Source organism: Nothobranchius furzeri, chromosome 2, assembly GCF_043380555.1.
Source record: "Nothobranchius furzeri strain GRZ-AD chromosome 2, NfurGRZ-RIMD1, whole genome shotgun sequence".
NCBI classification, from domain to species: Eukaryota; Metazoa; Chordata; class Actinopteri; order Cyprinodontiformes; family Nothobranchiidae; genus Nothobranchius; species Nothobranchius furzeri.
Genome location: NC_091742.1, coordinates 55,043,987 through 55,057,878, shown reverse-complemented (window position 1 = coordinate 55,057,878; position 13,892 = coordinate 55,043,987). Strand labels below are relative to the sequence as shown.

General features: G+C 46.9%; 1 protein-coding gene across 1 annotated transcript; it reads left to right on the top strand.

The window, feature by feature from the left end:
- The first annotated feature begins 4,247 nt into the window (after positions 1 to 4,247).
- Positions 4,248 to 13,892, top strand: per1b (period circadian clock 1b). Its single transcript, XM_015946864.3, has 19 exons — positions 4,248 to 4,754; positions 4,992 to 5,245; positions 5,332 to 5,453; positions 5,535 to 5,736; positions 5,812 to 6,006; positions 7,519 to 7,597; positions 7,757 to 7,863; positions 7,997 to 8,150; positions 8,241 to 8,508; positions 8,600 to 8,708; positions 8,797 to 8,956; positions 9,232 to 9,350; positions 9,524 to 9,670; positions 11,320 to 11,655; positions 11,750 to 12,528; positions 12,608 to 12,794; positions 12,903 to 13,107; positions 13,303 to 13,453; positions 13,530 to 13,892. The coding sequence occupies exons 1-19, from the start codon at positions 4,408 to 4,410 to the stop codon at positions 13,749 to 13,751; spliced, it is 4,143 nt and encodes a 1,380-aa protein (XP_015802350.3). The 5' UTR covers positions 4,248 to 4,407; the 3' UTR covers positions 13,752 to 13,892.

Sequence of the window (13,892 nt, the reverse complement as noted above, 5' to 3'; positions counted from 1 at the left end):
TATTTGTTGTAGACATCAACCATCAGTTGACCAGCTCTAGCTGCATTCCTGTTGAAGGGGCCACAGCCTACACTGGAATGGCTGTGAGTAGGTTGTCCTGACATCAAGCTCAAATTTAGTGCCGTTGTAGCTTAGAGTTAACCCTAACACATCTTTTGGCATTAACTGCTGAAGTCGGCTCGTTTGTTAGCTAGTTATGTCATCAGTGATTGGACGCACACCTACAGCTCATAACTTAGGGAGTCAAGACTATTAGAGGTGATCTCCACAGCTAATTGAACATGGCAAACCTCCAATGAATGTACCTGAACACACTGACCTAAAACACTTAAAATGCCATTATTTTTTCTTACAGAAATGTTTGGAGTATAAAACCTACCGGAAAGACCGGAGATGACCTGCATTCCTTTAAAATTGTGTTTATAGTTCTATTGCAAGGCATATGTCGTAGTTTTACAGTTGTGTAAATAGCAATGCACTCATGCATGTAAGGCAACAGTTCTACCAATTGCACAACCAGGCAATTTAAACATAAACTAACATATTTTTATTCGGGGGGGGGGGGTGATATTTTATTGAATAATTGAATTCAAGCCCAAAACATAGTAGTGATCATAGACAGATGAAAGCAATGAAGACATCAGGCCTGGGACATGTTTGAAATGTTGGTTCCCCAAGAACTCTCGTCGTTATCAGTTCAGATCAAGGACAGCTGGAGTATTTCTGCTAATGTCCTTGAGTCACCTCCACAGATTCAACATTTATTTTCAGAGGAACTTGATTCGCTGTATCTGTTAACAGAGATCGTGTTTAAACCTTGATTTTCACCATTAATCTGCTGCCGAAGAGGTCTGTTTTTATTGCAAGTTGCTGGTAATTCTAGGTTTTAGTGAGGAAATTGAATCAGACGGTGTTGGAATCAGCCTAGAAAAGGTTTTGGTGCCTTTCTTTACTCCTGGTTTTAATCAGGACGCACAGATTTCAAACCCTTGAAGTATGCGTGAACGACCCACATGACATATTATTCTCACCCGGCTGGGCCGCGCCGCACACAGCTCTCCATGTGCATGTCTGCATCATCCTTCTGACCAAACATAATGCTGATTAGCATTTTAATAGCTGTCCTGGAGGCCACTCAAACCCTCGCTTACAGTCGTCATCAGCTGTCCACACCTGTTACGTTTGGGCCGTAAGAACCCATCAGCCATATCTGGTTGTTGCGTCAGGAAGCTTTTTTGTCTGAGCTGCACATTTAAACCTGTCCTGCACACCTGTCATAGGCAGGTAAAGGGACTTGTCCAGCTGCCAGGTGTATTCAATTGAGAGGATTGGTGACTTAGCGGTAGCGTGTTTTGTCTTGGGGGGATTAGCGGGCTTCCACCTCACACGGTTGATAAATAGAAGTAGATTTTTCACTTGCGTAGGCGGTGGCTATAAATGTATACGGGGAGAAACGATTCCCACTTAAACCCTGATGTATTAGAGCTTTTTTCTCCTGCTCGTGGCGTCATCTTTATTTTGACTGGGTCAAAAAGGGGACTGTGACGGCTTTGGTCTTTTCCTGCTATATTCAGAAGCATACGCACTTGTGGATTGAAAATAAACTTAGATTAGTTTGTTCCTGAGTGAAACACAAGCTGTTATCATGTCCACTGCTCCAGCTGGAACACCCACATGCTCTTACATGCGGAAAAAAAACATCTCATGGCCATGTTCAGCTTTGCTTCGATGGCCTACAAGATATAAACAGATTAAGTGTTCAGATCTATAATCATGTTCCTTCATATTTTTTTGCCGTCCTTCAACAGTTTTTCAGCTTTTTCAGCCAATTTTGGTGTTAGGAATAGGACTTGGGACATTAGGACTTGTTGGCTCTGACCTTCGGTATTGACATCTTCACCATTTTTAAGATATTAAACTTTTTTCTTGCAAAAAGAATACGTATAGCTTAAATAGAATCCTTCCAACTCGTGTAAATGCAAAGCTTCAAAAAAGGGTTGGAACTAGGGATGTCTGGATACTACTTTTTCACTTCCGTTACGATACAGATTAGGGATGTGAATCTTAGAGCAACTCACGATTTGGTTCGATTCCGATTCTTGGGGTGCCGATTCGATTCAGAATCGATTCTCAATTTAAATCGATTCACAATCAGTATTAACAAAGGGTGTCAGCTCCAGGATTAACTACTTTGTTGTACAAGTTAGTTAAAGCTATGGGACATTTTTATTTGACTTTAAACTGGTCATGCTCCAAAAATGCTAATTTACAATGTAAAATAAAGTGATTCTAAAACTGTAAACAGAAACAATCTTTTGACCAAAAGGCAACATTTATTTTTGCTTACCTTGTAAAATATAACAAATCTGTAGTTACCAAACAGTAGCTTTGTAAGTAATACGGCCAAATACTTTTCAAGTATGTGTAGAAACAAGTTACATGAGTAATCCTCCTGAGTACTCATTTATCTACTTAGAAAATTTGAGAATATCTCAAATTTCTGAGTGTGGAAAAATGACATTCAAGTGCCCTCTTATCAGCAGATTCAAACATAAATCATCTCAATTTATGGGACCACAAAAGTAAACAGAGTACTGACTCTCCGAACAAAGACCAAAAAAGTTCATCTCAAACCTGTAACATGCCAAATATTGGAGTTCTTGGAATCAATTCTGAACCTTTATAAATAAGAATCCCGATTCAGACTTGAATCGATTTTTTTCAGCACCTCTAATACCGATATTTCAGCCTTCCTTATTGACCGATACCGATATCAACCCGATACGATATCAGCACATATCACACATGCTTTTACCTGTGTCGTAGGGTGGAATGTATGAAAGGCTTGTTCAAGTAATATTACTCAATCGGAGAACAAAAGCCAATAACAGTAAGTATGAAAAAAAAATACTATTTTTTTGTTAACGCTTGCAAAAATGTAAACCTTAATAAACTTCTTATATCGGATATTTTTGATGCTATCCGATACAGTTTTGGGGTAGATATCGAATTACTTCCGATATCGGAACGGGACATCCCTAGCTGGAGCACAGGCAGGCATGTAAGCAAGTGGGTGGAGCCTAAATTTAGAGGCACGGTAGATATAGTGAGCAAGTGGCCAGGGCCTAATTGGCATTCAAGCCACTGACTGTTGATATAATTAGACAAACCCTCTGCGCCGTGTCTCATCACTCCTGGAAAATACCAAAATGGAGCTGAGAGCAGGGCTGAGTTGATGTAGCTATGAGCTAAACAAAGCTAACAGAGGTTGGTGGACGCTTTTGGCAATAAAATTGTGGTTGAGTAACTCTGCCACCCTTTGCCTTCTAGGCTATAACACTTTTAACACGAGACTGATCAGGCCTTCCCCGGAGCAAGCAGGGGGATGAGCTGCTAGCGCTAGCACTGTTGACTCATCTGATACCTGTAAATTAAAAGGGCACGCCCCCACATATTCATAATTTCAAGCTTTCATTGTGGTCGGAGGGACCGGTGGCGCCTGTGCTCGGCAGCCTCACCTCTGTCAGTGCGCCCCGGGACAGCTGTGGCTACATCGTACCTCATCAACACCAGGGTTTGAATGTGTGTGCGAATGGGTGACTGATTGTGTTGTAAAGTGCCTTGGGGGGTTCTAGACCTCTAAAAGGCACTAAATCAGATACGGGCCATTCACCAGTTACATCTAAACAGATTACTAAACCAAAGAAACTCACCTGTCAGAGGTGTCATGACTGTACGCCAGACCTATCAACCCTAAAATGTTTTTGTAAATGTTGATTTCTGCTATGAAGTTAGCATTTTTAACATGGGAGTCGATGGGAACGTGCTCCCTTCTGGATCTGGCCTCTAGTGGATCAGGTGGGAACTGCAGTTTTTGGTACTTCCACGTTGGGGTTGGCTTCAGCTCCTTGATTCAAACGACATTTGTGGAAGAAATGCAATTTTATCTTTTTAGATCTTTTTCAGAAGTGCTGCAAAACCTCTAATGCTGCTTTTTCGTTCTGCTTTTTCATTCCCAGGTGTCCTTTTAGCTCCCAGAGCAGCGCGTCTCTGAAGAGAAGACCGGTGGTTTCCTTCCCTGTTTCGTGTTGCAAACCAGCATCTGGTTCTTCACACTGCCTCTCCGTCTCTCTCCTCCCATCTGTCCCAGCGCTTGTGCCAAAGGCTGTTGCATAACAGCACATTCATCTGCTCTCTGCGTGACTTGTGAGCAACAAGTCCTCTCAAGACCAGACCCGAGTGGCATTTTTCAAAACCTTTTTTTGTTTTTCCCCGCAAAAAAAACAAAACATTTCTTTTTTTCTTTATAAGCAATTAACAGCTATGTTGCACTTGTGCTTAAACAGTAGTCCCACTTAACTCCCCCAGTTGCCCCAGTTGAGCTGCGTGGCCTCATTCTAGATTAGTATGAGTTATGACAGCTCCACATCAACGCCCAGCAGCAGCACACAGGTGGACCAGGAAGCTGAGTCGCAGCAGTTAAATGAGCAGAAGTCCAGCTGTGACCAGTGTGATGTCACAGCTGCAGCTGCAGGGGGATCGTCCCCAGGGGAGGGGTCCGGATCAGGCAGCCCGTCCGGAGACCAAAGGGGGCTGAACTCGGACGACACGGATGGACTGTCCAGCGGGAACGACTCTGGAGAGAGGGACAGCGAGGGCCAGATGGCGAGGGAGAACAGCAGCTCCCGCAGCCACAGCTCCTCTAACGGGAAGGACTCGGGGGTGATGCTGGAGACCACAGACAACAGCAAGAGGTAGGAGGGGCGGGGGTGGGGTAAACGCCACACCGTCTAGCTGAGATCCGTTTATCTGTCGCGTCAGAAACCGAAAATGCTGCTCAGATGATTCCAGGAAGTTCTGCCCTCAGCGTCTGAATCGACAAACCACAGACAAAAGATTCATGTCTTTTGCATTTTACTTCCAAGAAAACCGATCCCCCTGATCCTGACTTTGATCTTCTATTTTATTAAAAGTTTTTCTTCTTTCTCCAGCCCCAACTTCCAGAGTCTGTCCCCCCCCAACGGCTCTCTGGCCTACAGCCTGCTGTCCAACAGCTCGGAGCACGAGCCCCGCTCCACCTCCGGCTGCAGCAGCGACCAGTCGGCCAGGCTCCAGACGCAGAAGGAGCTCATGAAGGCCATCAAGGAGCTGAAGGTCCGCCTGCCAGCTGAGCGCAAAGCCAAGGGTCACTCCAGCACGCTGAGCGCTCTCAAATACGCTCTCCAGTGTGTCCGACAGGTCCGAGGTGAGAGGCGGGGCTTATTTTTTAGGGAAAGAAAGTGGATGGGGCTGGTTTGAGCGTTTTGACTTGGACTCGTTCTGCCTCCCCAGCCAACAGGGAGTACTATCACCAGTGGAGCGTGGAGGAGTGCCACGGCTGCAGCCTGGACTTGTCCGCCTTCACCATCGAGGAGCTGGACAACATTACTTCAGAGTACACTCTCAAAAACACGGTGAGATTCAACACCCTTCTGACTTCAGGGTTAGAATGAAGCTGTGGTGTGGTGGACTGACCCGGGTCTGGTCGTTCCCAGGACACGTTCTCCATGGCCGTGTCGTTCCTGTCGGGGAAAGTGGTGTACGTGTCCCCCCAGGGCTCGTCCCTGCTGCGCTGCAAGCCCGAGTGTCTCCAGGGAGCCGTGTTTTCAGAGCTCCTGGCCCCGCAGGACGTCAGCACCTTCTACAGCGGCACAGCGCCGTGCCGCCTGCCGTCCTGGGCCTCCTGCATCGGCTCAGGTCAGCTGCCTGAAACCAGAGTTAATTCACTGGGAGCTGCAACAAGAAACCTAACAGATTCTGTGCTCCCTCCAGCTTCTCCTCCTGTAGACTGCACTCAGGAGAAGTCCATGTTCTGTCGGATCCGTGCCGACCGGGCCCAGGGGGGCGAGATGAGGTACTTCCCCTTTCGGCTGACGCCCTACCGGCTCACCCTGAGGGACTCGGACGCCGCCGAGCCACAGCCCTGCTGCCTGCTCATCGCTGAGAGGGTCCACTCTGGATACGAAGGTGTGCAGCTACAGCTCAGACGGTTACACCTCTGACAGAGCTCCTAAAGCGATGAGAGCGTGTCATCGCTCTAGACTTAACCATTAACATCTGGTCATAGGAGGTTCGTATATCAGAGATGCACCAAGAAACCGGATGAGGAAGTGAGTCCGTATTGATAATCTGAACTTTAAAAATCAGATTGTCTCTTAAGTTGTGAACGCAGCGCGGTCGAGCTGAAATAATCAGACGTTTTCCCGACCCTTCATCTCACCGCTGCTGATTTACGCTAGAAGTCTTTGACTTCCACGAACATAATCCGATTTTTAAAATGGCTTTTCTGCTTTTTGTGGATCTTTTAAAACAAATCTGTAGCGGCAGGTCTTCGGTACAGGAATCAGAAATCAGTATCGGCCCTCAAAAGATGAATCTTGACATTTCTAAATAAGTTAGTGTTGATGTTTAGCTCTGTAGAACGTTTATAAACAACTAACTTGCAGATAACTCCCAGAACAACCTCAGTTTGGAGAAATGGAGACTAATGTCAGATTGACAAGCTAACTGACCAAAGCTAATCTTATGATTGTGGCTGCTTATCCTGAAACCTCTGGAGGTTTCTTCCTGTTAAAAGGGAGTTTTCCTCTCCACTGTCACTGCATGCTTGCTTAGTATGAGGATTGCTGTAAAGATGCTGACACTAGTCAGTGACTCGATGCAACCTGCTGGCTTCCTTACATAGGGAACTTTTAATCAGTTGGCATAGTTAAATGACCTTTCATCATGTATGTTGTAGCAGAAATATGATGTTCCTGTCGGACATGTTAAAGCTAGCTGCGTCAACTTCTGCTAAAAAATAAAATTAATCACCAATCTGATCAGGTGAAGTCTGCAGCCATAGCTAGTTTATAAATGAGCATTTACATGAATTTATTTTCAATTTCTTGACACGTTTCGTGACAACGGTGCCCACTTTTGTTTTTAGCCCAACTGTACCTAGCCGTTAGCTTATCTCTCCTATCAGAATTGACCTATTTCTCCAAACTGAGGTCGTTCAGCGATCCTTCTCATGATATCGGTCTTCAAAACATCCAAACCAAGTTCTGGAAACAAATGGATACTTTTGTTATCGATGCTGAAATTCAACACAAACGACCAAATCTGGAAAATAAATCCTGGAGAAAAGGATTTTTGATGACTGACATCGATCGTTATAAGCCTAAGCTTTGTTATAAACTGTAAAAGAAGCTGCCCCATCAAACGGTGCAGGCTGCACAACGAGTCTGAGCTGGTCAGAATACAGCGACTAGCTCACAGAGGGAGACTAAACGAGTTGTGTGGACTAAACTCTGGTTTCAGCGCTCAGAGGTCCAACGTGCCCTGATACAGAATGTAACAGGTGGACAAACGGTTGGTCCTTCTGACACAGATCCGGTGTGAAGAACCAGATTCTTCAGCGTTCACATCACAAACGCACCACTTCATTAACTCGGTTTCCCAGAATGCTTTTACACTAGTCTCCTCTGTGTCCATCAGCTCCTCGCATCCCCCCAGACAAGAGGATCTTCACCACAAGTCACACGCCCAGCTGCCTCTTTCAAGAGGTGGACGAGAGGTCAGAGACACCATTTAGCTATTTTTAGATTTTATTGTGATTTTTGAGCATTTAAAGGTTTAATTGTTGAGTCTGAGAAACTGTCGGTCCTTCCCGTTACGTCCGTTTTTACCCAGTGGTGTAAAAGTCACATTTCTGGTTTATTAAACTTGTTTTCAGGGCCGTGCCATTGCTGGGCTACCTGCCCCAGGACCTGGTGGGAACCCCCATCCTACTCTCCATCCACCCGGAGGACAGGCCCATGATGGTGGCCATCCATGAGAAGAGTGAGTTGCAGATTGTCTTTCAACAGAAACAAAAAAACATTCCCAACACGTGTTAAAAGCGAATCCCAGAAGGATTCTTGGCTGTAAAGTTGTTGTTTTTGTACATTTAGTTGTTTCTGTCGTCTGTTTCCAGTCTTTCAGTTTGCAGGGCAGCCGTTCGATTACTCGCCCCTCAGGATGTGCGCTCGCAGCGGGGAGTACCTGACCATTGACACCAGCTGGTCGTCCTTCGTCAACCCCTGGAGCAGAAAGGTGGCGTTTGTCGTGGGACGGCACAAAGTCAGAACGTGAGCCTGTTGTCTGATTTTCTTTTTGCCGTGTTCGCACATTTCCTCTGGTGCGTCGCTAATGTTGCCATCCCCTCACCGGGCCTTCAGGAGTCCTCTGAACGAGGACGTGTTCACCACCCCAATGGGCTTCGAGAACAGGGTGACCACGCCCGACATCGTCCAGCTGAGCGAGCGGATCCACCGGCTCCTGGTGCAGCCGGTGCACAGCGGTGGCTCTCAGGGCTACAGCTCGCTGGGCTCCAGCGGCTCGCGGGGCTCCCGCCAGCAGCACCTCAGCGCCTCCGCCACGTCATCCAGCGATAGCAACAGCCCCGCCGTGGACGACGTCGCCGCCACGGTTGCGTCGCACAAACCCGTGAGTCTGATCCATGTTTGGAATTTTTACACCGTAAATATCACCAAATCCTTCAGGCGTGAAGTTACTTGGGTTTCTCGTTTCCCACCAGATGACGTTCCAGCAGATCTGCAAAGACGTTCACATGGTGAAGACCAACGGGCAGCAGGTTTTCATAGAGTCTCGGAATCGCCCACCTCCTCGAAAGAACGCCTGCGCAGGTGACCTGGAAGGCTTGTCTGGTTAGATGGAAGAAACCTAGATGTTAGGCCCCTCATTTTAAATGTTCCTCTCTGTTCTCCCGTCGAGGTGCAGCCGGGATCGGAGCCATCGGCGACGACCCAATCAGAGGTCTGATAGCAGACATGACTCAGCCTCCCAAAGCCTTGGTTCCTGCTCCGCTTGTGCAGAAGGAACCTTCCACAGGATACTCCTACCAGCAGATCAACTGTCTGGACAGCATCATCAGGTGTGTGTGTGTGTGTGTGTGTGTGTGTGTGTGTGTGTGTGTGTGTGTGTGTGTGTGTGTGTGTGTGTGTGTGTGTGTGTGTGTGTGTGTGTGTGTGTGTGTGTGTGTGTGTGTGTGTGTGTGTGTGCAGATGTTAAAGCAACTCTAAATAAGTTCTCCACTTCTCCCTAGGTTAGATTTCTGGATCAAGAATCACTTAAACCCATTTGAAAGCAGCATCCTGAACTTCCTGGTGCTGGTTTAAGAATTCCACTCACCCTGTCGTCTTATTACAGATACTTGGAGGGCTGTAACATTCCAAACACCATCAAAAGGAAGTGTGGCTCCTCCTCCTGCACCGCCTCCTCCACCTCTGATGACGACAGACAGCCTGATGGCAGCGGCAACAGCAAAGGTACCTTTCATACGAGACTAGCCAGCTATTTTACTAATATTTAACACAAGTAGAAGCGGGAGAACCCAACTCTCTGCTCATTCAGCCCAGATGTGCGAGTCAGACTCATGAGTTTTACATCTGTTCGATGACCCGGTTGCTAACGTGTTTCTGTGACCATGATCTCTCTTCAGGTGGTTCAGTTAACCTCGTAGGTGAACCACCTCCTCTGCCTCCTCTGACCATGGCCTCGAAGGCAGAGAGCGTAGCCTCAGTTACGTCTCAGTGTAGCTTCAGCAGCACCATCGTCCATGTAGGAGACAAGAAGCCTCCAGAGTCAGGTGGGCACCGTCAAGCACCCTCACTCTCCGCAGATCTGTGATGGGAACACGTCAAGATCCCTGGACTTCTCTTTTGTTCTTATCTGATGTTTTTCTACTTGTAGAACTATTTCAGACTCTTTGAAGTTGGTTTTTGAACATTTAGCCTCTTACCCAAGAGAAATGGTGTCATTCTAACCAGATTTACAAGCAAACAGCTGGTCGCTACAAGTTCACACATTTCACAGCAGAACATGCCAGCTCTGTTTAGCAAATGGGTTAAAACTCTTGTAAATTTTTACATAGAATGCTGCTGAAATAGTTGGAAGCAGTGCTGTTTCCTTTTTCTTGACTTTAGTAGTTTCTAAATGATCTTCAGGAAATATAAAATCAAACTGTAGCAAATGAGGATTTGTTTTTCATCTTAGATTATTAGCTCATACTTTCTACTCTTCATATTTAAGTATTTTTTTCCCTTTAAATGTAGTTTTACAGTGAAAGTGACCTTATTTATATACATTCACATGTGGTTGATTTACAGTCAAAACCTTAAATTTCTCTAAGAAGTAGAAAAATGCAAGTTTTTAAAACGTTAAGAATATTTTCAAACATTCAGAGTAAAAAATTTTAAGTTGAACAAGTTAAAAACATTTTTAAAAAAGGAAATGGCTTAAAAAGTAACGCATTACAAAACGTTTTCCAAAGGAAAAGCTAAAGGTTAGCATTTTTTTGAGAAAATTAAAAAAGTTAGTTCGAAAAGTGAATAAGTAAGAAAAAGTTTTTAAAAGTTTTTTTTAAAGGCAACATTGAAAAATATTAGTTTTCAAGTGGAAAAAAGCTACATTTCATCAAATGAAAAAAAGGTTAAGTCAGTGATTTAAAAGTTAACAAGCCTTAAACATTTTGGGGAAAAAAATGAAATGTCTTAAAAGTAACACATTACAAAAATGTTTTGAAAAAAAAAACGAAGTTTAGCAAATTTTGGCGAAAATTTTTTAAACAAATATTTGAAAGCGAACAAGTAAAAAATTTCTAATTTTTTAGAGGAAAAAAAAAGCAGATTAACAAGGAACATTAAAAAAACAGGACAGCTTAAAAACCACTCACACTTACAAAATGTAGATTATTTTTATTGTTAAAATATATAAGTGCATTTTGGAAAAGTAGTAAAAGCTTCAAGCCAGAAAAGTTTCTCCTATAAACTCCAATAAGGTTTTAGTGAGTCTGTTCACCAACACTGAACCATATAGTTGTTTTTTCTACTTGTTCCTGCATTGTTTGTTTATTTATCTTTAGACTTGACAAATCTGAGCTCAAGCATCTGACTTCTTCACCTTAATGTTGTCAAACATCAGCAGAGAATCACTGGGTTGTTTGTGTCTTGTGGACCCGTTTGTCTTTGGAGGACTGGACCGAGACGACGACGAAGACGGTGCCCACGTAAAGTGGTGTTGAGGAAGAACTTGTTTTGGGCAAAGAAACGGAAACTCATCCGTGTCAACATTTCTTTTACCAATAACTAAATAAAACAAAATCCACTTTATTCACTGTTTTTCCAGGAGAAATAGATCCAGCTGGATAAAACATGTCGGACATGTCTGTGATGTTTTAGTGAAAAACCATCAGAAAAGGATTTATGAATGTTTAAATGTTTTCATGTCTCCTATCAGACATCGTCATGGAGGAAGCTCCCACCACCCCCACCTTGGCCCCGCCCCCAGCCACGTCCCTGACACATTCTCTAAAACTGCCTGCTACCCCCTCTCCTCTACCACCACCACCACCACCACCACCTCCTCCTCCCCCCCCTGAAACAAGTCAGCCAGACAGAGACAGCAGGAGAGGCGGTGGCGGAGGTAGTCAGCTGGGCCTGACTAAGGAGGTGTTGTCCGCCCACACTCAGCAGGAGGAGCAGGCGTTCCTCGACCGCTTCAAGGATCTCAGCAAACTTCGTGTCTTCGATCAGACCGTCCGCAGCCACACCACCCCAGCTGCTCTGTCCAGAGGTATCACTCCCACTGGTCTGATTAAACACAATACTGGTTCACTAAAGGTTTGTGTGGATGAACAGAACTAACCCAGTGTGTTGTTTCGACTCAGGAGTGCGCTGTTCCCGGGATTACCCCGCCGCGGCAGCAGGTGGTGCAGGTCGCCGACGAGGTCGTGGTGGCAAGAGACTGAAGCACCAGGAGTCGTCAGACCAGCACAGCTCTCTGGGCCTGAGCGTGAACCGTCAGGACCTCCAGTCCAACATGGCCCCCATGCCCTTTACGGCACCCCTCGGAGCTCCCACTAACTCCTCCTCCTGGCCTTCGGTGGGCTCCCAGGCCAGCATTCCCTCCGCCCCGTTCGCTCCTGGCATGCTTCCATTCTACCCAGTCTACCCGCCACTGGCGCAGCCCTTACCCGTCCATGACCCATCTCGTTTCCCCCCCGCCCAGATGGTGCCCCCCATGATGGCCCTGGTTCTGCCCAACTACTTGTTCCCCCAGATGGGAGCTGCCATTCCTCAGCCGGGACAGTTCTACAACCCAAACTACGCCTACCCCAGTGTCCCCATTGCTCCCATTCCCTCTGTCTCCAACCCTATCCCCGTCCAAGTCCCGGGCACCTGCGCCATGTCTCGAAGCAGCACCCCCCAGTCCTTTACCCAGACACCCGCGGATCGAGACGGTGCAGAATCCCCCCTCTTCCAATCCCGCTGCTCCTCGCCTCTCAACCTGCTGCAGCTGGAGGAGTCGCCTAGCAACCGCCTCGAGGTCTCCACTGCGCTGGCGACATCACAACAAGCCCCGCCCACTGCGCAGGGTGGGGCAGCCGGGGGCCACAGTTCAGCCAATCAGAGGAGCTCTGATGGGACCTCCAAGGACACTGAGAATGTGAGTTTTCTGCCTTTTAGGCCACTGTAAATGTATCTTTCACTGTTTTACATGTTTTTTCTCTACTTTTCTCCACCAGGCTGAAGCTATCGAGTCCAACCAGGATGCCATGTCCACATCCAGCGACTTGCTGGACCTGCTTCTGCAGGAGGACTCCCGCTCAGGCACTGGCTCGGCCGCCTCTGGTTCAGGGTCCTCAGGCACCAGGTCCTCAGGCTCCGGCTCCGGCTCCAACGGCTGCAGCTCCTCTGGGACCTGTGGCACCAGTCAGTACTCTCTGTTTTACTCTTAGACTTTCACACAGGTCCCAAAACACCAGCAGCTGTAGACGTCCGTCTCTGCATCGTTGTCTAAAACTGACTCTGTACTCTCAGGCAGCAGCCAGGGCAGCCACACCAGCAAGTACTTTGGTAGCATCGACTCCTCAGAGAACGACCACTCCCGAAAGCAGCCAGCAGGGGGCGGCAGCAGCAGCGGAGGAGAGGAGCAGTTCATCAAGTGTGTCCTGCAGGACCCCATCTGGCTCCTGATGGCCAACACAGACGACAAGGTCATGATGACATACCAGCTGCCTGTCAGGTACAAGACCTGAAGTTTTGATTCTGGATTTCGGTTGTTTTTTAAAACCATGATGCCTTTAAGGGTTCTGCACTAGAGCCGTCCCATTATGAAAAACCATTTTATGACCAAACCAGCTGCCAGTTTCCGTCTGAGCGGCTCATGCTTAGATGTTAGCTGATCGTTAGCTCACCTGTCCTACGTGTGACCCAACAGGGACATGGAGACAGTGCTGCAGGAAGACCGCGAGGCCCTGAGGAACCTGCAGAAGCACCAGCCTCGCTTCACAGACGGCCAGAAGAAGGAGCTGAGCCAAGTCCACCCCTGGATCCGGACAGGGCGCCTGCCACGAGCCATCAACATCTCTGTAAGCGCCGCTCTACATGCTGCAAAATGCAAAACTACTAAACAAAAATCTGACAGAATCATGTTTGTGGTTTCAGGGCTGCAGCGGCTGCAAGTGTCCCCCCTCCGTGCCTCCTGCCACCCCGTTTGATGTGGAGATTCACGAAATGGAGCTGTGCACGGTACTGAAGGCTCAGGAGAGTGGCGGCAAGGCTGAGAAACACCTCACAGAGACCGCCATGGACGATGCTCCGCTTGAGAATGAGGACGAGGAGGAAGAGACGCTAAAGAAGGACACCAAAGTGCAGGACGACGGGTGAGAAATGACAGCAGGGGGACAGAGAGTGAGCTCAGAGACGGTGGAAGAAACACCAGAGACTTAATTTGAGAAAGAGAAACACTTTTTGAAGAAAATGCACCTTCCAGAACTTTCTTATCCAGTAAAGACGTTAGCAGACGAT

Coding starts and splice junctions, on each gene's coding strand:
- per1b (XM_015946864.3), top strand. CDS start 4,408: ATGAGTTATGACAGCTCCACATCAACGCCCAGCAGCAGCACACAGGTG. Junction 6,007..7,518: donor GGTCCACTCTGGATACGAAG/GTGTGCAGCTAC, acceptor TGTGTCCATCAG/CTCCTCGCATCCCCCCAGAC. Junction 9,351..9,523: donor TGGCAGCGGCAACAGCAAAG/GTACCTTTCATA, acceptor ATCTCTCTTCAG/GTGGTTCAGTTAACCTCGTA.